At 45.3% G+C, this 20,911-nt stretch overlaps 1 protein-coding gene and 2 non-coding genes across 4 annotated transcripts in view; all 3 read left to right on the forward strand.

Moving 5' to 3' along the window:
- Positions 1–4,569: 4,569 nt before the first annotated feature.
- LOC122425592 lies at positions 4,570–4,712 on the forward strand. Its single transcript, XR_006264924.1, has one exon.
- A 74-nt stretch (positions 4,713–4,786) lies between these two features.
- LOC122425497 lies at positions 4,787–4,869 on the forward strand. The gene has a single exon (XR_006264872.1).
- A 5,587-nt stretch (positions 4,870–10,456) lies between these two features.
- Positions 10,457–20,911, forward strand: part of PRPF8 (pre-mRNA processing factor 8) — a 32,527-nt gene continuing 22,072 nt past the window's right edge. The window contains exons 1-21 of one of the 2 annotated variants that reach the window (XM_043478383.1): positions 10,457–10,585; positions 10,774–10,884; positions 11,419–11,587; positions 13,734–13,898; positions 13,985–14,203; positions 14,339–14,551; positions 14,764–14,889; positions 14,984–15,089; positions 16,201–16,391; positions 16,524–16,643; positions 16,727–16,916; positions 17,050–17,169; positions 17,280–17,414; positions 17,758–17,887; positions 18,264–18,460; positions 18,559–18,765; positions 18,892–19,055; positions 19,484–19,610; positions 19,712–19,904; positions 20,158–20,345; positions 20,498–20,736. In XM_043478383.1, the coding sequence (XP_043334318.1) occupies positions 10,785–10,884; positions 11,419–11,587; positions 13,734–13,898; positions 13,985–14,203; positions 14,339–14,551; positions 14,764–14,889; positions 14,984–15,089; positions 16,201–16,391; positions 16,524–16,643; positions 16,727–16,916; positions 17,050–17,169; positions 17,280–17,414; positions 17,758–17,887; positions 18,264–18,460; positions 18,559–18,765; positions 18,892–19,055; positions 19,484–19,610; positions 19,712–19,904; positions 20,158–20,345; positions 20,498–20,736 (3,299 nt within the window). In that variant the 5' untranslated portion in view covers positions 10,457–10,585; positions 10,774–10,784. Of the gene's footprint in view, positions 10,600–10,773; positions 10,885–11,418; positions 11,588–13,733; positions 13,899–13,984; positions 14,204–14,338; positions 14,552–14,763; positions 14,890–14,983; positions 15,090–16,200; positions 16,392–16,523; positions 16,644–16,726; positions 16,917–17,049; positions 17,170–17,279; positions 17,415–17,757; positions 17,888–18,263; positions 18,461–18,558; positions 18,766–18,891; positions 19,056–19,483; positions 19,611–19,711; positions 19,905–20,157; positions 20,346–20,497; positions 20,737–20,911 lie in introns of both variants that reach the window. The other variant, XM_043478384.1, reaches the window with a different exon arrangement.

Genomic DNA, 20,911 nt, shown 5'->3' on the forward strand with positions numbered 1-20,911 from the left:
AAGGACTAGCTATTACTACTGCATGCACAGTTATGGAACCCTTGATTATTAATCTCACTAAAGTTACAATCATATTGGGAGTATGGGGTAGTGGGAAGCACATACAAGCACATGAGAGGCTAAGGGGAGAGTTGGAGCTCCATTTTTTTATGTGTGTGTGGTTGCTCTGTGGGTTTGCGGGATTTTAGTTCTCCAACCAGGGATTGAACCTGTCCCCCACCCCTCACCGGCATGAAAGTACAAAGTCCTAACCACTGAATGGCCAGAGAATTCCCAGGATCTTCATTTTGTACAGTGGAAAGTGAGTAGATAATGCCTCAAAGTAGAAAGTTGAGAAATAGCAATATAAGTTTATTGCTTGGTGAAATGGAAAAACAGGCCAAAATAATCAGCTAAAATTGGTAAAAATGATTTCTTTTGGGGAGAGAGAAATAGAGGGAGCATTGTTGGCTGTGCTTTGGAACAAACCGTTGGAACAAGTTCTATAAGCCTCTTGTAACGTCGTAAAAACTAAAAATCTTCCCTGGAGAAGGAAATGGCAACCCACTCCAATATTCTTGCTTGGAAAAGTCCATGGATAAAGGAATCTGGTGGGCTACAGTCCATGGGGTCACATGACTGAACACGCACGCTTGAGGAGGGTGGAGGGAGATGGGTTGGTAGCAATAAACTGGTAGAACAACAACAACAACAAAAACTATGAAAATCTTAAATGTATAACCAGCTATTTAACATCTGTGTTCCCATCTAGAATACAAGCTCCCATCACATATGGCCTCTGTTTGGTCTGCTCTCCTCTATATCTGGGCACCCTGGCAAGGCCAGCACCGGGAGGTGTGCATTAAGCCTTTGTAGAATGAAATCTTTTCAGTGTCAAGTATACTTTGCAAAGACATACTGCATTGAACAGGAGTTTGGGCACGATAATCTCTTATGTCTTTGTTGGTTCTATGATTCTAATCTACCTTCTTTCTCATCTCAATTTCTCTTCACCATCTTGCTTCTGGTTTAAATTCTTGTCTTTTTTCATGTTCAAATTTTCAAATGAATGGTGGATTCCCATTTCCTCCATTGTTTCATGATCCTCCTTGGCAACTGAGAAGCTTCCTATCCCCTTATTTTTATGACACTGCTCTCCTAGGTCAGAAAACTCTTATCGATCTTGTATCCTTTCTCAGTCTTCTACTTCGTACATCATTTCACATGACCGAGGGTTTCTTTTTCTTGAAAGTTTTCCCTCCTGTGTGCCTCTTTCAATTTTTCCAGCTGTGCCTTCCCTGGGTTTTTCAGGCCTTTTCTTATTCCAGACCATGTGTTTCTCCAGCCTTCCTCATCACTTTTCTGTTATTCTTTTTTCTATGTACTGATTCTTTCTCCTGGCTTTCTCATGAACTGATGGTTCAACCTCTCTTCTGTGTTCCTAGACTGCCACTTGCGTATTTGAAGCCAGAAGACTCCTTCACCTATATCAGGGGTCCCAAAACTCCAGGATCTGATGTTTAATGGTGGTTCAGATGGTAAAGAATCTTCCTGCAATGCAGGAGACCTGGGTTCAATCCCTGGGTTGGGAAGATTCCCTGGAGAAGGGAATGGCTACCCACTCCAGATTCAGACTTCAATTGAAGAAAGTAGGGAAAACCACTAGACCATTCAGGTATGACCTAAATCAAATCCCTTATGACTATACACTGGAAGTGAGAAATAGATTTAAAGGACTAGATCTGATAGACTGAGAGCCTGAAGAACTATGGACGGAGGTTCATGACATTGTACAGCAGACAGGGATCAAGACCATTCCATCAAGACCATGGAAAAGAAATGCAAAAAGGCAAAATGGTTGTCTGAGGAGGACTTACAAATAGCTGTGAAAAGAAGAGAATCGAAAAGCAAAGGAGAAAAGGAAAGATATTCCCATTTGAATGCAGAGTTCCAAAGAATAGCCACGAGAGATAAGAAAGCCTTCCTCAGCAATCAATGCAAAGAAATAGAGGAAAACAACAGAATAGGAAAGACTAGAGATCTCTTCAAGAAAATCAGAGATACCAAGGGAACATTTCATGCAAAGATGGGCTCAATAAAGGACAGAAATGGTATGGACCTAACAGAAGCAGAAGATCTTAAGAAGAGGTGGCAAGAATACACAGAAGAACTGTACAAAAAAGATCTTCACGACCCAGATAATCACGATGGTGTGATCACTCAGCTAAAGCCAGACATCCTGGAATACGAAGTCAAGTGGGCCTTAGAAAGCATCACTATGAACAAAGCTAGTGGAGGTGATGGAATTCCAGTTGAGCTCTTTCAAATCCTGAAAGATGATGCTGTGAAAGTGCTGCACTCAATATGCCAGCAAATTTGGAAAACTCAGCAGTGGCCACAGGACTGGAAAAGGTCCGTTTTCACTCCAGTCCCTAAGAAAGGCAATGCCAAAGAATGCCCAAACTACCGCACAACTGCACTCATCTCACACGCTAGTAAAGTAATGCTCAAAATTCTCCAAGCCAGGCTTCAACAATACGTGAACCATGAACTTCCAGATGTTCAAGCTGGTTTTAGAAAAGGCAGAGAAACCAGAGATCAAATTGCCAACATCCACTGGATCATCGAAAAAGCAAGAGAGTTCCAGAAAAACATTTATTTCCGCTTTATTGACCATGCCAAAGCCTCTGACTGTGTGGATCACAATAAACTGTGGAAAATTCTGAAAGAGATGGGAATACCAGACCACCTGACCTGCCTCTTGAGAAACATGTATGCAGGTCAGGAAGCAACACTTAGAACTGGACATGGAACAACAGATTGGTTCCAAATAGGAAAAGGAGTACATCAAGGCTGTATATTGTCACCCTGCTTATTTAACTTCTATGCAGAGTACATCTTGAGAAACACTGGGCTGGAAGAAGCACAAGCTGGAATCAAGATTGCCAGGAGAAATATCAATAACCTCAGATATGCAGATGATACTACCCTTATGGCAGAAAGTGAAGAGGAACTAAAAAGCCTCTTGCTGAAAGTGAAAGAGGAGAGTGAAAAAGTTGGCTTAAAGCTCAACATTCAGAAAACTAAGATCATGGCATCTGGTCCCATCACTTCATGGCAAATAGATGTCAGTGGAAACAGTGTCAGACTTTATTTTTTTAGCTCCAAAATCACTGCAGATGGTGACTGCAGCCATGAAATTAAAAGACGCTTACTCCTTAGAAGGAAAGTTATGACCAACCTGGATAGCACATTAAAAAGCAGAGACATTACATTGCCATCAAAGGTCTGTCTAGTCAAGGCTATGGTTTTTCCAGTGCTCGTGTATGGATGTAAGAGTTGGACTGTGAAGAATGCTGAGCACCGAAAAATTGATGCTTTTGAACTGTGGTGTTGGGGAAGACTCTTGAGAATCCCTTGGACTGCAAGGAGTTCCAACCAGTCCATCCTAAAGGAGATCAGTCCTGGGTGTTCATTGGAAGGACTGATGCTGAAGCTGAAACTCCGATACTTTGGCCACCTCATGCGAAGAGTTGACTCATTGGAAAAGACCCTGATGCTGGGAGAGATTGGGGGCAGGAGGAGAAGGGGACAACAGAGGATGAGATGGCTGGATGGCATCACCGACTTGATGGACACGAGTTTGAGTAAACTCCGGGAGTCGGTGATGGACAGGGAGGCCTGGCGTGCTGTGATTCATGGGGTCACAAAGAGTCGGACATGACTGAGCGACTGAACTGAACTGACCCGCTCCAGTATTCTTGCTTGTAAAATCCCATGGACAGTGAAGCCTGGCAGGCTATGGCCCACAGGGTCACAAAGCGGGGCGACAGGGGGTTGGGGGGTCGCAAAGAGTCAGATGCTACTGAGCAACTAACACACATAACACACAATAAATATCATGTGCTTGAATTATCCTGAAACCATTCCCCTCAACTCCGGGTCGTGAAAGAATTGTTTTCCATGAAACTGATCCTGGTGCCAAAAAGGCTGTGGACCACTGACCTAGATGACCCATATTTCCCTCCAAGTCCAGTTTTAAACTTCTTAAACAATGAGGAGACTGGTTTGGCTGCAATTAATAACAATGGCAGCTAATATTTTCTGTTCTGATCTGTTTCTGGTTGGTCACTTTCCTACTCAACTGAACTTCACAGATTAACTCAAGACACACTGTGTTTGAACAGTTACAAGACATTAAGAGAAGTTCTTAATTCTTTTAGTCTTAGTTTCTTCATTTGCAAATTTTGTTGGCACAAGTGTTTTTCATCTCTAAAAGAAAAAGTTTGGAAAACGTTGGCAATTAGGTAAAAACTCTGTGTGGAATTCAAGACCAGCTTTGATTTGGCCCCAATTTTCTCATCTGTATCATTTATGTTTCTTGAGAAGAACATAGAAGATGATATAGCAGTACAGTTAAGAACAGAAGTTCCAGGGACTTCCCTGGTGGTCCAGTGTTTAAAAATCCACCTTAGAACAGCCCAGGGGGAGGCCCCGGGCAGCTGGACTCGCCCGGGAGGTCCGGGCTCGCGAAGCGGGGCAGGGAGGTTGGGAGCTGTGGGTGTAGCGAGTGGCATAGGGGACAGGGCGCCCCCGGGTCCACGATGCAGCCCCCGGATGAGGCCTCAGTATTTTCCTTATATGATCGGGCCCCGTGGCTGGCTGCGCCGCCGGCCCGGAGCCTGAGAGGATTATGAAAACGTGTCAGGCGAAATGGGGCCAGGGACCCGGGGGCTGGGAGGTTAGGGGGAGGCAGGTAGGCTAAGGTTGGGTGAGGTTAGGGTGGCCCCTGCCGCTCTGTGAGCCCTGGTCGATGATGACGTGACCACTGCGCAATCTGAGTTCTGGGAACTAGGTGATGGAGCGTGTTCTGAGAACGGACTGAGACCGAAAAAAATAAATAAATAAAAAATAAAAATCCACCTTGTAATGTAGGGGACGTGGGTTTGATCCAAGATCCAACATGCTGCAGAACAACTACTGAGCTTGCACACTGCAACTAAAGATTCTGACAACACAGCCAAAAAAAAAAAAACACCCCACAAGCCTCAGATCCATTATTTACCATCTCTATTATTTGCTGTCTGTGCAGCCTTAAGCAAGAAACTCGGTTTCTCTGAGCTTCAGTTTGTTCATCTACAAAATGAGGCTAAATAATAGCACCTACCTCACTGAATTATTGTGACAATTAAATGAACAGTTGCATATAAGTTAGAGAGAGCCTGACACATAGTTTATGCAATTAATCAAGTGCCCCAAGGCAGGTTACTCAACCTTTCTGAGTCTGGGTTTCTCATCAGTAAAATGGAGATATAATATCTATTTCATAAGGTTGTTTTGAGGATTAAGTTAGCTGATTTATTAACTGTTTTGAAATACTTTTTAGGCTCACATGGAAGTTGCAAAAATAGCAGAGAGAGCATAAAGATAAACATATAGCTCAACGGGACAGAATTAAGAGTTCAGAAACAAACAAATGGTCAGTTGATTTTTGACAAAGAACAAAGAGTAGTCTTTTTTAAAAAGGGTGCTGAAACAATTGGATATCTACATGCAAAAGAAAGAATTTGGACCCCTACCTCATACCACATGCAAAAATGAATTCAAAGTGAATCATAAATAGGTAAGAGCTGAAATTATAAAACTCTTGGAAGAAAACATAGGATTGCACTATTGTGACTTGGGTTAGGCAATGATTTCTAAGATATGACACCGAAATCATAAGCAGTAGAAGATTTGATAAGTTAGGCTTCATGCAAATTAAAAATGTCTGTGCTTCAAAGAATATCATCCAGAAAGTGAAAAGATAATCCAAAGAACAGGAGAAAAATTGTGCATATCATATATATAACAGGGAACTTGTACCTTGAATACATAGAGACAGCTCCATTTTAAAACAGGAAAAGGATCTGAAAGGACATTTTTCCAAAGAAAACATATATGTGCTAAAATAAGGATGAAACTCAAAAACATGCTGAGTAAAAGAAGCCAGTCATAAAAGTTTAAAAGTCACTATCTTTTTTTTTTTCATTTATTTTTATTGGTTGGAGGCTAATTACTTTACAATATTATAGTGGTTTTTGCCATACATTGACATGAATCACCATGGATTTACATGTGTTCCCCATCCTAATCCCCCTCCCATCTCCCTCCCCATCCCATCCCTCTGGGTCTTCCCAGTGCACCAGCCCTGAGCACTTGTCTCATGCATCCAACCTGGGCTGGAGATCTGTTTCACTAAAAGTCACTATCTTATGATTCCATTTATATGAAATGTCCAGATCAGGCAAATCTATAGAGACAAAAAGTAGATTAGTATTTGTCTAGGGCTGAGGAGGGATTTGATTTAGGTCATACCTGAATGGTCTAGTGGTTTTCCCTACTTTCTTCAATTTAAGTCTGAATTTGGCAAAGAGGAGTTCATGATCTGAGCCATAGTCAGCTCCTGGTCTTGTTTTTGCTGACTGTATAGAGCTTCTCTATCTTTGGCTGCAAAGAATATAATCAATCTAATTTCGGTATTGACTATTTGGTGATATCCATGTGTAGAGTCTTCTCTTGTGTTGTTGGAAGAGGGTGTTTGCTATGACCAGTGTGTTCTTTTGGCAAAACCCTATTAGCCTTTGACCTGCTTCCTTTTGTACTCCAAGGCCAATTTGTGTGTTACTCCAGGTACCTCTTGACTTCCTACTTTTACATTCTAGTCCCCTATAATGAAAAGGATATCTTTTTTGGGTGTTAGTTCTAGAAGGTCTTGTAGGTCTTCACAGAACTGTTCAGCTTCTTCAGCATTACTGGTCAGGGCACAGGCTTAGATTACTGTGATATTGAATGGTTTGCCTTGGAAACGAACAGAGATCATTCTGTCATTTTTGAGATTGCATCCAAGTACTGCATTTCAGACTCTTGTTTACTATGAGGACTACTGAAGGAAAGTTTCATGGCTCAAAATAGCCTGGAGTTAAAACTCCCCTCCAGGTCCTCTCCACCATTCTATGCAAAATAAAGAACTCTCACCCAAAGAAAAAAAATGGACTCTAAGGTTGATTACACCCAGCTCCCAGCCGGTCCAGCCTCTGGCCGATCTCCAGAATTCCTTGCCCCAGCCGTTTAAGAGATAACTACTCCGAACAACCTTGGATAAGAACAACCTTGGATAAGAACAGGCCCCCTTAAGACAGTACAGTTCCACATATATGCCTAATATACTTACTCTTTTCTTGGGTTAGTGCAGCAGCTCACTAATCTGACTGCTGCCTCTTCTCACCTCATCAAAGGTGATCTGTTCCTGGAAAGTGCCGGTCTCATTCTTTTTCCAAACCTTGCCTTCTCTAACTCCTTTACCCTACGTCTACTCCATTTCTTCTAAGGGATTCTTGCTCACAGTAGTAGATATGATGGATCGTCTGAGTTAAATTCACCCATTCCAGTTCATGTTAGTTCACTGATTCCTAAAATGTTGATGTTCATTCTTGCCATCTCCTGTTTGATCACTTCCAATTTGCCTTGATTCATGGACCTAACATTCAAGGTTCCTATGCAATATTGCTCTTTACATTGTCAGACTTTATTTCCATCACCAGTCACATCCACAACTGGATATATTGTCACCCTGCTTATTTAACTTATATGCAGAGTACATCATGTGAAATACTGGGCTGGATGAAGCACAAGCTGGAATCAAGATTGCTGGGAGAAATATCAATAACCTCAGATATGCAGATGATACCACCTTTATGACAGAAAGCAAAGAAGAACTAACTAGCCTCTTGATGAAAGGGAAAGAGGAGAGTGAAAAAGCTGGCTTAAAGCTCAACATTCAGAAAACTAAGATCATGGCATCCAGTCCCACAACTTCATGGCAAACAGATGGGGAAACAATGGAAACAGCAAGAGACTTTATTTTTTGGGGCTTCAAAATCACTGCAGATGGTGATTGCAGCCATGAAATTAAAAGACGCTTACTCCTTGGAAGGAAAGATATGACCAACCTAGACAGCATATTAAAAAGTAGAGACATTATTTTGCCAACAAAGGTCCATCTAGTCAAAGCTATGGTTTTTCCAGTAATCATGTATGGATGTGAGAGCTGGACCATAAAGAAAGCTGAGCGCCAAAGAATTGATGCTTTTGAACTATAGTGTTGGAGAAGACTCTTGAGAGTCCCTTGGACTACAAGGAGATCCAACCAGTCAATCCTAAAAGAAATCAGTCCTGGGTGTTCATTGGAAGGACTGATGCTGAAGCTGAAACTCCACTACTTTGGCCACCTGATGTGAAGAACTGACTCATTGGAAAAGACACTGATGCTGGGAGACATTGAATGTGGGAGGAGAAGGGGACTACAAGGATGAGATGGTTGGATGTCATCACCAACTCGATGGACATGAGTTTGAGTAAGTTTTGCAAGTTGGTGATGGACAGGGAAGCCTGGTGTGCTTCAGTCCATGGGATCTCAAAGAGTTGGACATGACTGAGTGACTGAATTGAAGGGCTGAGGAGAAGGAGGTGGGAAGAAATGGGGTGTGAATGCTAATAGGTACATGGTTTCTTTCGAGAATGTTTCAGAAATAGGTAGTGATAATTGCACAACTCCGTAAATATATTAAAAGCCATTGGATTGTATAATTTAAACAGGTGAACTTATTGGAATTCAAATTATTTCTCAATAAGGCCATTTAGAAAATAGTACAGTGAGTCCCTGTGTACACTTCACCCACTTGAGAACTTCTTACATAGCAACAGGACATAACAGTAGTAGGACAATCGAAACTAGGAAGCTGACATTGGTACAATACCATTAACTAAAACAGACGATATTAGAATTTTAGCAGGTTTTAGAATAGTGCCTGGCACACAGTGAACCTTATACAAGTTCTAAGGACTTCATGACACTGACGATGAGGAACATAATAAAGATGATACTGGACTTTCTATTGCAGCCAGGTTGATTTGTTGGTTGCTTTCATAAAATGCCATGTTTCTTTCTTTCCAAACTCTAACCTTAGCAATTACCACCACCTGGGATTCCTTTTTCCTTTCTCTTTCTTCACCTCCTCAAATCCCTTATATCACCCATCTCCAACACATCTCTAATACTGCTCCTCTCTTCTTTGAACTACGTAAACCTTCACACCAGCCTGCAATGGCCTGGACTCTCCTTTGCATAGGTGTCACTTTCTCCTGTGAGTCCTAAATTCCCATCTAGATGAAGAAGCTGTAAGGATTACAAGTCCTCTGCATCCTCCGCAATAAACTTGGTGAGTGTTTGAACAAACTAATCTAAGTCAGATTCAAAGTTGTTACCAAAAATGGAGCAAGAGGGATGAAACATAAAACAAGGAAGGCAAGATGTAGGGCAATTCAAGCAGAAAGACATAACTAAAGAGCCTGAGTTAAGAAGCAGTTATAGGGTATTCATTATGCACTCCATAGGGTTGCCAGAGACAGAAAATAGCAATGAAGAGGGAGGGGGAAAAAATTTTCTGCAATGTAGTTCCCCACCACCTTTTATTTTTGACGGTTCATTGACTAACTCCTCCTTGACAACAAAGGGTTAAATACCCTCCCCTAGGATTCCTATCGCAGAGCATCACAAGAGCTTGGGTTCTTGTCTACCTCAGGGCTACCTTTGAGCTCCTTGTGGTTGGCTTTTCCCTCTCCCCACCCCCCTGATACATTAGTGAGCCTTCAATAAAGGATGGCTGAATTAACGACTGAACGCATGAACAAAAGACTGACTGACTCGGAGCTAATACTGCACGTCAAGTCTAAATACAGAAGCCTAGACACAGAGCAAAGTTCAAATTTCCACGTGCATGCGTGTTCGGTCGTATCTGACTCCTTGCGATCCCATGAACTGTAGCCCGTCAGGCTTCTCTGACCATGGGATTCTCCAGGTAAGAATACTGGAGTGCGTTGCCATTTCCTCATCCAGCGGATCTTCCCAACCGAGGGATCAAATCCGTGTCCCCTGCCAATCCTGCATTGGCAGGCGGATTCTTTACCACTGAGCCACCTGGGAAGCCCCAAATTTCGACAAATTGATTAAAATTCTGGAAGCTTGGGTTTCCAGTGGCCCCAGACGAGTCGCAAAGTTGCTTCCCCGGTAGTTCTGACGGTAAAGAATCTGCTTGCAATACAGGAGGCCCGGTTCGATCCCTGGGTCAGGAAGAGCCCCTGGAGAAGGGAATGGCAACCCACTCCAGTGTTCTTGCCTGGAGAATCCCATGAACAGAAGTGTCTGGCGGGCTACAGTCCGTGGAGTTTCAAAGAATTCGACACGGCCGAGCAACTAACACTTTCACTTTCGGGTCACTAGCCGCTGAAGCCCTAGAAACTGTTCCAAAAAAGCGGAAGGAGGGGCTTGCATCCATTCCGACCACACCCCCTCGCGCTCAATACTTCCGTTCTTGGTCCCGCCCCTTCCTGCCCGAATTCCAACTCTAATTGGTGAGTTCGCCAAACCGCCTCAGTACTTTGGCGCCTATTGGGTCAACCGCTGAACCTGGGTTACGTACTTCCTGGCTTTGGGAACGCGGAGCGGACGTAGGCTTGCCGCCATTGCCTTGCTGAAAAGCGGCCGTCTGTGTGAGGGGCTGTAGGGGTGCGTGGCGGACTGTAAGGGCCAGGCTGCGGGAGGGGAGGTTAGGGTGGGGTTGAGCGGCCGGACGGACTGGGCCGGCGCACTCTGAGCGAGGCGGAACTGCAGGCGGGGGTTTCGACGTGTTTCTGCGGCCCCTCTTGAGGGCCTGGGCCCTGTTCGTTAATTTTTTTTCTTCCGCTGCTCCCCAGATTCTCCGGGCATGGCCGGAGTATTTCCTTACCGAGGGCCGGGTAACCCGGTGCCTGGCCCTCTAGCCCCGTTGCCAGACTACATGTCGGAGGAGAAGCTGCAGGAGAAAGGTGAAGAAAGCGTACGGGAGCGGCGCCGGGGGGGGGGGGGGGGTGCGGGTGTGCCGGTGTGCGCCTGCGCGCAGCGGGTTTGCCCCCTTTCCCTGTTTTGTCAGGTGTCAAAACATTAGATGTTAGTGCACTTATTAGCCCCCATTTATTTTTTCATCGAATCGAGTTTCTGAAACCATCCTTTTTTTTTTTTTTAAGTGCCTATTACTTGTAGGCATTGATCCAGACAATGGGGATACAATAGTGATGCAGACAAAACCCTTTCCCTTACAGGGTTTAAATTGCAAAGGAACATAGATAGTTTAAAAAAAAAGATTTAATTAGTTGTACCAAAAATACTAGGCATTGATAAATAGCTGGCAAAGATAAAAAAAAGTAAAGCAGAGCAAGTTGACAAGAGAATTTGTCAGGAGTGTTCCTTCTGGATGCCCACCCTCTGTCAGTCATCCTGACAGAAGCTCAGCTTAGGATGAGAGGTGGGGGTGGGATTAAGCTAATGATGTGCAGGTCTTTTAAACTGAGGTGTTTTTGCAGCCCGAAAATGGCAGCAATTGCAGGCCAAGCGCTATGCGGAAAAGCGGAAGTTTGGATTTGTGGATGCACAGAAGGAAGACATGCCTCCAGAACATGTCAGGAAGATCATCCGAGACCATGGAGACATGACCAACAGGAAGTTTCGGCATGATAAAAGGGTGTACTTGGGGTAAGGAACATCCTGGAATTACTTCATTTGGAATTTGGTCCCTTTTCCTTCTTGTCTCTTATGTTTCAGTCCTGGAGAGCTGCTGTCATTTTGGGACTTTTAATGTTCTCACACAGCACATCTGGGTGGCTATACATTTTAAATAAAGTTCATTTGTATCATTTGTTGTTTAATTCAGTCACTCAGGCTTCTCTGTCCATCACCAACTCTCAGAGCTTGCTCAAACTCACGTCCATTGAGTTGGTGCTGCCATCCAACCATCTCATCCTCTGTTGTCCCTTTCTCCTCCTGCCTTCAATCTTTCTCAGCATCAGGGTCTTTTTCAGTGAGTCAGTTCTTCACATCAGGTGACCAAAGTACTGGCGTTTCAGCTTCAGGACCAATGACTATTCAGGACTGATTTCCTTTAGGATTGACTGGTTGGATCTCCTTGCAGTCCAAGGGACTCTCGAGAGTCTTCTCCAACACCACAGTTCAAAAGCATCAATTCTTCTGTGCTCAGCTTTCTTTATAGTCACTCTCACATCCATATATGATTACTGGAAAAACCATAGCCTTGACTAGGTGCACCTTTGTTGGCAAAGTAATGTCTCTGCTTTTTAATATGCTGTTTAGGTTGGTCATAGCTTTTTTTCGAAGAAGCAAGCGTCTTTTAATTTCATGGCTTCAGTCACCATCTGCAGTAATTTTGGAGCCCAAGAAAATAAAGTCTCTCACTGTTTGCATTGTCTCCCCATCTGTTTGCCATGAAGTGGTGGGGACCAGATGCCATGATCTTAGTTTTCTGAATGTTGAGTTTTGTTTTTTTTTTTCTGAATTTTTTTTTTGAATGTTGAGTTTTAAGCCAACTTTTTCATTCTCCTCTTTCCCTTTCATCAAGAGGCTAGTTAGTTCTTCTTTGTTTTCTGCCATAAGGGTGGTGTCATCTGTGTATCTGAGGTTGTTATTTCTCCCGGCAATGTAGATTCTATTTGTTGTTAAATTCCACATATAGGGATGTCATACGATATTTCTTCTTCTTTGTCTGACTTCACTCAGTATGACAATCTCTAGGTCCATCTGTGTTGCTACAAATGGCATTATTTCCTTTTTTATGGCTGAGTGATATTCCACTGTATTAATGTATATGTACTACATCTTCTTTATCCATTCATCTGTTGATTTGCATTCAGGTTGTTTTCATGTTCTGGCTGTTTTAAGTAGTACTGCAGTGAACACTGGGCTTCATGTTTGTTTTCAAATTATGGTTTTCTCTGTATATATGCCCAGGAGTAGGATTGCTGGCTCATATGGTAGCTCTGTTCTTTAGTTTTTTAAGGAACCTCCATAATCTCCTTAGTGACTAACAATTTATGTTACTACCAACAATGTAGGATGTTCTCAGTTATGTTCTTTGTTGTTCTGATTCTTTTCCCTGATCTGGGACAGGAGTTTTTAATTTGTCCTGTTGATACAATGATAAGACATCTCTATATTTGAGTGAAGTAAAGCCCAGAGCAGGACACCTGTACATTCTTGTTGCCTGTAACTCCTAAGTGACAAGAATTTTCAGGTTCCAGGGTAGCTACGTCCTGAGGTTTTTGTATACTTTTGTTTTCCCAAGGTGGGTGAGTACAGGTACAAATACCTTAGCAGATCCTTTTTCATTTTTACACAGAAGTGTTAGCCACTTAATGAACTAATCCAAGACAGCAATGGAAGTTGTGTTTATTTTAAAAGTATTTGCGAACTGTGCTAGGTGGCAGGGATATAGCAATGATCGGGAAGTAACGGCCTTTCTGGAGCTTATGGCCTACTGACATAACAGACAAATGGTTAAAATAAAGTGTAGTGAATATTTTATTATTTAGTGAAAGGTACAGAGAATAGAATGTGAGATAGCTTAAAAGCTGTTTTTAGGGAGATCGCTGGTGATTTAGAGGGACTGAAACCCAGTATTGTGGGACAGTGATGTTTAAGAAAAAAGGTGGCACTGTTGGAGGTGGGGAGGCAGAGTTCCTGGTGACAGAGGGCCTGTGTACTATGTTTAGGAGTTTAGACTGTAAGGCCAGTTTTGTGTGGAATGTGATACCTTGTTACTTCTCTGCATGGCTCAGGTAGCAGAACACCTTGTCATTTCTAATCATCTCTCTTCCTGTTGTTACAGTGCCCTCAAGTACATGCCGCATGCAGTCCTCAAGCTCCTGGAGAACATGCCTATGCCTTGGGAGCAGATTCGGGATGTGCCTGTGCTGTACCACATTACCGGAGCCATTTCCTTTGTCAATGAGATCCCCTGGGTCATTGAACCTGTCTACATCTCCCAGTGGGGGTGAGAAGGACTGGAATGTGGGGTTTGGTGGTGGCAGTTGAGGGGGCACTATGCAGAAATGGTTGCATGACATTGTCGACTTCCAGGTCAATGTGGATTATGATGCGTCGGGAAAAAAGAGACAGGAGGCATTTCAAGAGGATGCGTTTCCCCCCTTTTGATGATGAGGAGCCACCTTTGGACTATGCTGACAATATCCTCGATGTTGAGCCACTGGAAGCCATTCAGCTAGAGCTGGACCCTGAGGAGGATGCCCCTGTGTTGGACTGGTTCTATGACCACCAGCCATTAAGGGATAGCCGGAAGTAAGTGATAGTTGGAGTTACCACTCCTGTGAGGGTTTGGAACTCCAGAGGGGGTCCTGTGAGACCAGTAGGTAGCATGACCTGGCTAGCTGGTACACCTACTTGGACTTACATGGGCCTCTCTTTTTTTCCTAGGTATGTAAATGGTTCCACTTATCAGCGCTGGCAGTTCACATTGCCTATGATGTCTACTCTCTACCGCCTGGCCAATCAGCTCTTGACAGACTTGGTTGATGACAATTACTTCTATCTGTTTGATCTGAAGGCTTTTTTTACATCCAAGGCACTTAATATGGCCATTCCTGGAGGCCCCAAATTTGAGCCTCTTGTCCGAGACATCAACCTACAGTAAGTTGGAGAGAGTAGAGTATTTTTAAATTAAAAAAATAAATTTTAAATTTACTTTTTAATTGAAGGAGAATTGCTTTACAGAATTGTGTTGGTTTCTGCCCAACATCAATATGAAACAGCCATTGTAAAATCTAATCTTGATCCTTTAGATCCCGTTGTAGTTTCCAAACTGCCCAACCCAGCTGCTCACCCTTGATTCTGTGCCCTAGGGATGAAGACTGGAATGAATTCAATGACATTAACAAGATCATCATCCGGCAGCCTATCCGCACCGAGTACAAGATCGCGTTTCCTTACCTGTACAACAACCTGCCGCACCACGTGCACCTCACCTGGTGAGAGAGCTGGAGCCCAACTGGGTGAAAGGGGTGGCAGGCATTTCAGGTGGGCCCGGGAGGAGAACCTTGGCTGGCTCTTGTTTCATTGCAGGTACCACACTCCTAATGTTGTGTTCATCAAAACTGAGGATCCTGATTTGCCAGCTTTCTACTTTGACCCTTTGATCAACCCAATTTCCCACAGACACTCTGTCAAGGTGAGAGGAAGGGACATGCTCAGCTCTTCAAGAGAGATTTCCTGACTGGGCGGAAGCATGACTAGATGAAAGTTCAGCTAGAGGGAGACATGATTTCCATCCTTAAGTGTTCCCCTCGAGCTGTAAGAGGGGAACTGTAATGTGAGAGTTTGACACTTGACTCAAACCAAGTAATTGATATTATCTTGGTTTCTGTGATGACCCATCTGGGCTTTATTGTTTCTCCTCTGGGACTCTAATCTTATTCTGGTCTGTTTCTAGAAAAATTTTTTATTTTTCAAAATATTTTGTTTATTATTTATTTGGCTGTACCAGGCCTTAGTTGTGGCATGTGGGATCTAGTTCCCTGATCAGTGATCACACCTGCGTCCCTTATATTGGAAGTGCAAAGTCTTATCCACTGGACTGCCAGGGAAGTCTCTCCAGTGTGTTTTTAAATCCTTTTTTTGAGCTGTAATTCACTACCACACAACTCATCCATTTAAAGTGTATGATTCGGTGGTTTTAGCTTATTCACAGAGCTGTGCAACCATCACCACAGTTATTAGGACATTTTCGTTTCCTCAGGGAGAAACCCTGCACCCATGGTAGTCAGTGTCTATTTCCCTTGAATTGTCCATGTCTAGGCAATTGCTAATCTGCTTTTTGTCTCTATCGATTTGCCTATTTTGGACATGTCGTATAGATAGAATTGTACAGTATGTGGTCTTTTATGGCTGGCTTCTTATACTTGGCACAGTGTTTTTGATGTTGATTCATGTTCCATCATGTTCTTAACGTAAATAGATCTCCTTCCCCAGGCCCAGTTTTTGGAGCTTGGACAGGAGGTGATTGCATGTTTACCTCTCCCTGGTATTGGGGGCTCCTCTGGGAGGCCTTTGGTAGAGAGCCAGTTGGGGTGAGAGGAGTGCTGCTTATTTGCCCAGTTGGCCCTGCCCTGTTCTCTGCTCCCTTGGCCGCCTTTGCTCTGGCTCTTCAGGGCTTCTCTTGTCAGGCAGCCTAGTTTCCATAGTAGATGTAGCCACTGTGTTTGGCCCCAGAGAGTTTCTCTCTCATCCCAGGTCTCTGCCCAGTTCAGCGGGAGCTAAACCCTTGGGGGTTCTTCTTTCAGAGCCAGGAACCATTGCCAGATGATGATGAGGAGTTTGAGCTCCCAGAGTTTGTGGAGCCCTTTCTGAAGGACACACCCCTCTACACAGACAATACAGCCAATGGCATCGCCCTGCTCTGGGCCCCCCGGCCCTTCAACCTACGCTCTGGTCGCACTCGCCGGGCCCTAGACATCCCCCTTGTTAAGAACTGGTAAGGCTTCTACCTGGGGAGAGGAGTGGATGTATAGGATTAAAGACTCCAGCTTTAAGGGTGGGCATACAGCCTTTAGCAGGGCTGCTGGAGGGAGAGGTGGGCCAAGCTCTAATGGGTGTGTTTTTTCAGGTATCGGGAGCATTGTCCTGCTGGGCAGCCTGTGAAAGTGAGGGTTTCCTACCAGAAGCTGCTTAAGTACTATGTGCTGAATGCCCTGAAGCACCGGCCCCCGAAAGCCCAAAAGAAGAGGTGAGGTGCCCTTGGGGCTCTGCTCAGCCTTCTGTTCCAGAGGTGATCAGGAGGCTCACTCTCACTCCTTATTCCCATCCCAGGTATCTATTCCGATCCTTCAAAGCCACCAAATTCTTCCAGTCTACCAAGCTGGATTGGGTGGAGGTGGGGCTACAGGTTTGCCGCCAGGGCTACAACATGCTCAACCTCCTCATTCACCGTAAGAACCTCAACTATTTGCACCTGGATTACAACTTCAACCTTAAACCTGTTAAGACGCTCACCACCAAGGTACCTGCATTGGACCTTAAGAGGGCACTGGGCTGAGGGATGGACTGGTTTTGCCCTGGCCTCTTGGGAGGGCATGCATCTAGTCCAGAGCATTTCTGACTAGTGTTGTTTCTGTCCTTGGCATTTTTTCCAGGAAAGAAAGAAATCTCGTTTTGGAAATGCTTTCCACCTGTGTCGAGAAGTTCTGCGTTTAACTAAGCTGGTGGTGGACAGTCATGTGCAATATCGATTGGGCAATGTGGATGCCTTCCAGGTGAGGCTAGGAATCCCCAGGCCCCGCCCCATGTGGGGAAGCTGGGTGAAGTCTGGGCTGATCATGGAGCTGGCTCTAGCTTAAAGCCTGCTGGGGCCACTATGTTGCAGCTGGCAGACGGGTTGCAGTATATCTTCGCCCATGTGGGGCAGCTGACGGGCATGTACCGCTACAAATACAAGTTGATGCGGCAGATTCGTATGTGCAAGGACCTGAAGCACCTAATCTATTACCGCTTCAACACGGTAGGAGCCTGCCCTTGTGTACTCATATTCTCAGATCCATCTTAGTCTTTACATCGGTCAGGGTTCTTTCCAAGGACCTATTTGGAGAGAGGCTCTGAGTGTTATTACTGCTGTTCTGTAGATCTCAACACTTCTCCCCGGACGCTAACAGCGTCTAAATAGAAAATCTCAGTTGCTGGTTTCTTCATTTACTCCATTTTAAATATTGAGATCTTAAAAGAGTTTGCTTTTTTTTCCCCCTTTATTGCCATACCTGTGCTCTTTGCTCCACCTCTGCCCAGTGTTCTGTTGTTGTCTGAATGAATTACTAACTTGTGTTCTTGACCTTTGCTTGGGATCCTAGGGTCCTGTAGGGAAGGGCCCTGGCTGTGGCTTCTGGGCTGCTGGCTGGCGGGTCTGGCTGTTTTTCATGCGTGGCATCACCCCTTTGCTGGAGCGATGGCTGGGCAATCTCCTGGCCCGGCAGTTTGAAGGTGAGTGGTTTTCTCCATGTCTGACTTCTCCCATTCAAGAATAGAGGTCACGTGTGCTCCTGATCCTTCCCTTGTCCTTGTTTGAGACTGAGCATCTCTTCCTGTCGGATCACCTCTAAGGCCCAGTATCTAATGAATCTGACCTAGTGTTCTCTTTTCTTGGGCTTCATTGTGGGGCCTTAAGGCCAGCGAGCATCTACAGGATGGAAATGCCTTAGAAGAATTGTTGTGAATCTTTTCAGACATATTGTGTCTTGCATGTGCTGGGCTTTATTCATGCTTACTGATTTCACTGTAACCATGGTTATCAACGGACATGAAAGCAGAGACTTTAGTAGGAACTACAAGTCTTGCTTTTAACCACTTTCACTTCTAGGCCGGCACTCAAAGGGGGTGGCCAAGACAGTAACAAAGCAGCGAGTGGAGTCGCATTTTGACCTTGAACTTCGGGCCGCTGTGATGCATGATATCCTGGACATGATGCCTGAGGGGATCAAGCAGAACAAGGCCCGGACCATCCTGCAGCACCTCAGCGAGGCCTGGCGCTGCTGGAAGGCCAACATTCCCTGGAAGGTGGGTGGTCTCCCCGGCTCATGGAGGGGCCTGGAGATTACCACCCCTGGACTGTTTTAGCCCCTGTCACTTTTTCATCGTGCCTTTTGCTCTTTCAGGTCCCTGGGCTGCCAACACCGATAGAGAATATGATTCTTCGGTATGTGAAGGCCAAGGCGGACTGGTGGACCAACACTGCCCACTACAACCGAGAACGCATCCGCCGCGGGGCCACTGTAGACAAAACTGTGTGCAAAAAGAACCTGGGCCGCCTGACTCGGCTCTACCTGAAGGCAGAACAGGAGCGGCAGCACAACTACCTAAAGGTTAGGCGGAGTAGGCTGGGCTAGGGGCACGGGGGTGAGCAGGAGGGCAGACTAAAGTTGGGACCATGTCTGGCCCTGGTGGGATGAGGCTGCAGTGGGAAGCTGATTCTCATGTCCACCTTGCAGGACGGTCCTTACATCACAGCAGAGGAAGCTGTGGCAGTGTATACCACTACTGTGCATTGGCTGGAAAGCCGTAGATTCTCGCCCATCCCCTTCCCCCCGCTCTCCTACAAGCATGACACCAAGTTGCTGATCTTGGCTTTGGAGCGGCTCAAGGAAGCTTACAGGTGAGGAGTAGAGTAGACGGTTCCTGTAGGGAGGTGATGGACACAGAGTGGCATCATCTTTAGAGTCCAAAGAAGGCCTTTCTGGGGATGGCTTCCTCTTGGTTTTCCCATTCAGACTTTTTAAATTTAATATTTGGCTGCACTGGGTCTTCTTTGTTGCCCTTGGGCCTTTTCTTGTTTCAGGAAACAGGGACTGCTCTACTTGCAGTGTGTGGGTTTCTCATCATGGTGGTTTCTTTTGTGGAGCATGGGCTCTGGAGCTCGGGCTCAGAAGTAAACAGTCCATGGGTTTAGTTACCCCCATGGCATGTGAAATATTCCTGGCCAGGCCAGGGATTGAACTCATGTCCCCTGCTTTGGCAAGTGGATTCCTAATCACTGGACCACTAAGGAAGTGCCCTCATTCACCTTTTCTTCTGCCTTGTCAGTGTGAAGTCTCGGTTAAACCAGTCCCAGAGGGAGGAGCTAGGCCTGATCGAGCAGGCCTATGACAACCCCCATGAGGCGCTGTCCCGCATCAAGCGTCACCTCCTCACACAGAGAGCCTTTAAAGAAGTGAGTGAGATGCCCCACATATTTTCTTTTGGCTGTGTGATTCATTCATGGCACCCAGGGTGTTTGGTGGGTTGGTGTGAGCCAGCTTACTTGTCCCACAGGTGGGCATTGAGTTCATGGACCTCTATAGCCACCTTGTGCCAGTGTATGATGTGGAGCCACTGGAGAAGATCACTGATGCCTACCTGGACCAGTACCTGTGGTACGAAGCTGACAAGCGCCGCCTGTTTCCACCCTGGATCAAGCCTGCAGACACAGAACCGCCGCCTCTGCTTGTTTACAAGTGGTGCCAAGGTAAAAGGAAGGCAGATGCCTTGATTTTTACATTGAGATTCTCATCCAGGTAGCATAATTAATTTACTCTCTTGATGCCTGGTACCAAAGAAATGGTGTTGATGTTACACTGAGCAATTTGACTCTGCTAGCAGTCCAGGTGAATGAATGGAGTGGTCGTATGATCTGGATAGGAATGTGATGGCTACTGTAGGCACTAGTCCTGAAAGGGAATTTCTAACCTGCTAGAGCTTTGTGTTTCTTCCCCCCTCAGGCATCAATAACCTGCAGGATGTGTGGGAGACAAGCGAGGGCGAGTGCAATGTCATGCTGGAGTCACGATTTGAGAAGATGTATGAGAAGATTGACTTGACCTTGCTCAATAGGCTGCTGCGTCTCATTGTAGACCACAATATAGCTGACTACATGACAGCCAAGAACAACGTCGTTATCAATTACAAGGTGTGTCTTGGGGCAGGGTGGCAAGGAATTATGGAGGCAGGGGGTGGTCTGGCCCACTGAGTTGGGATTTCCTTGGTGGGGGGAAGGCAAAAGAGAATGGGCCCTGAAAACCCCGAGACTTGGCTGTGGTTAAGAATTGTCTTTCTTTCTAGGACATGAACCATACAAATTCATATGGGATCATCAGAGGCCTGCAGTTTGCCTCTTTCATTGTACAGTACTATGGCCTGGTGATGGACTTGCTTGTGTTGGGGTTGCACCGAGCCAGTGAGATGGCCGGGCCACCTCAGATGCCAAATGATTTTCTCAGTTTCCAAGACATAGCCACCGAGGCTGCCCACCCCATCCGTCTCTTCTGCAGATACATTGATCGCATCCATATTTTCTTCAGGTGAGGGCTTGCCTGGAGTCTTACCCTTACAGGGTGTTGAGGTCCATGCCCAGCTTCTGAAGCAGCTGTTGTCCCTTAGTTGACTTGCTGCCGGGTTGGTGCTCTGAAATGGGATGAGGTCCTGTGAGTAGGGTGGGGATTGGGGTGGAGCCGTAGGCCTCACGAGATCCCAGTG

The sequence above is a fragment of the Cervus canadensis genome, chromosome 1 (assembly GCF_019320065.1).
Source record: "Cervus canadensis isolate Bull #8, Minnesota chromosome 1, ASM1932006v1, whole genome shotgun sequence".
Taxonomy (NCBI): Eukaryota; Metazoa; Chordata; class Mammalia; order Artiodactyla; family Cervidae; genus Cervus; species Cervus canadensis.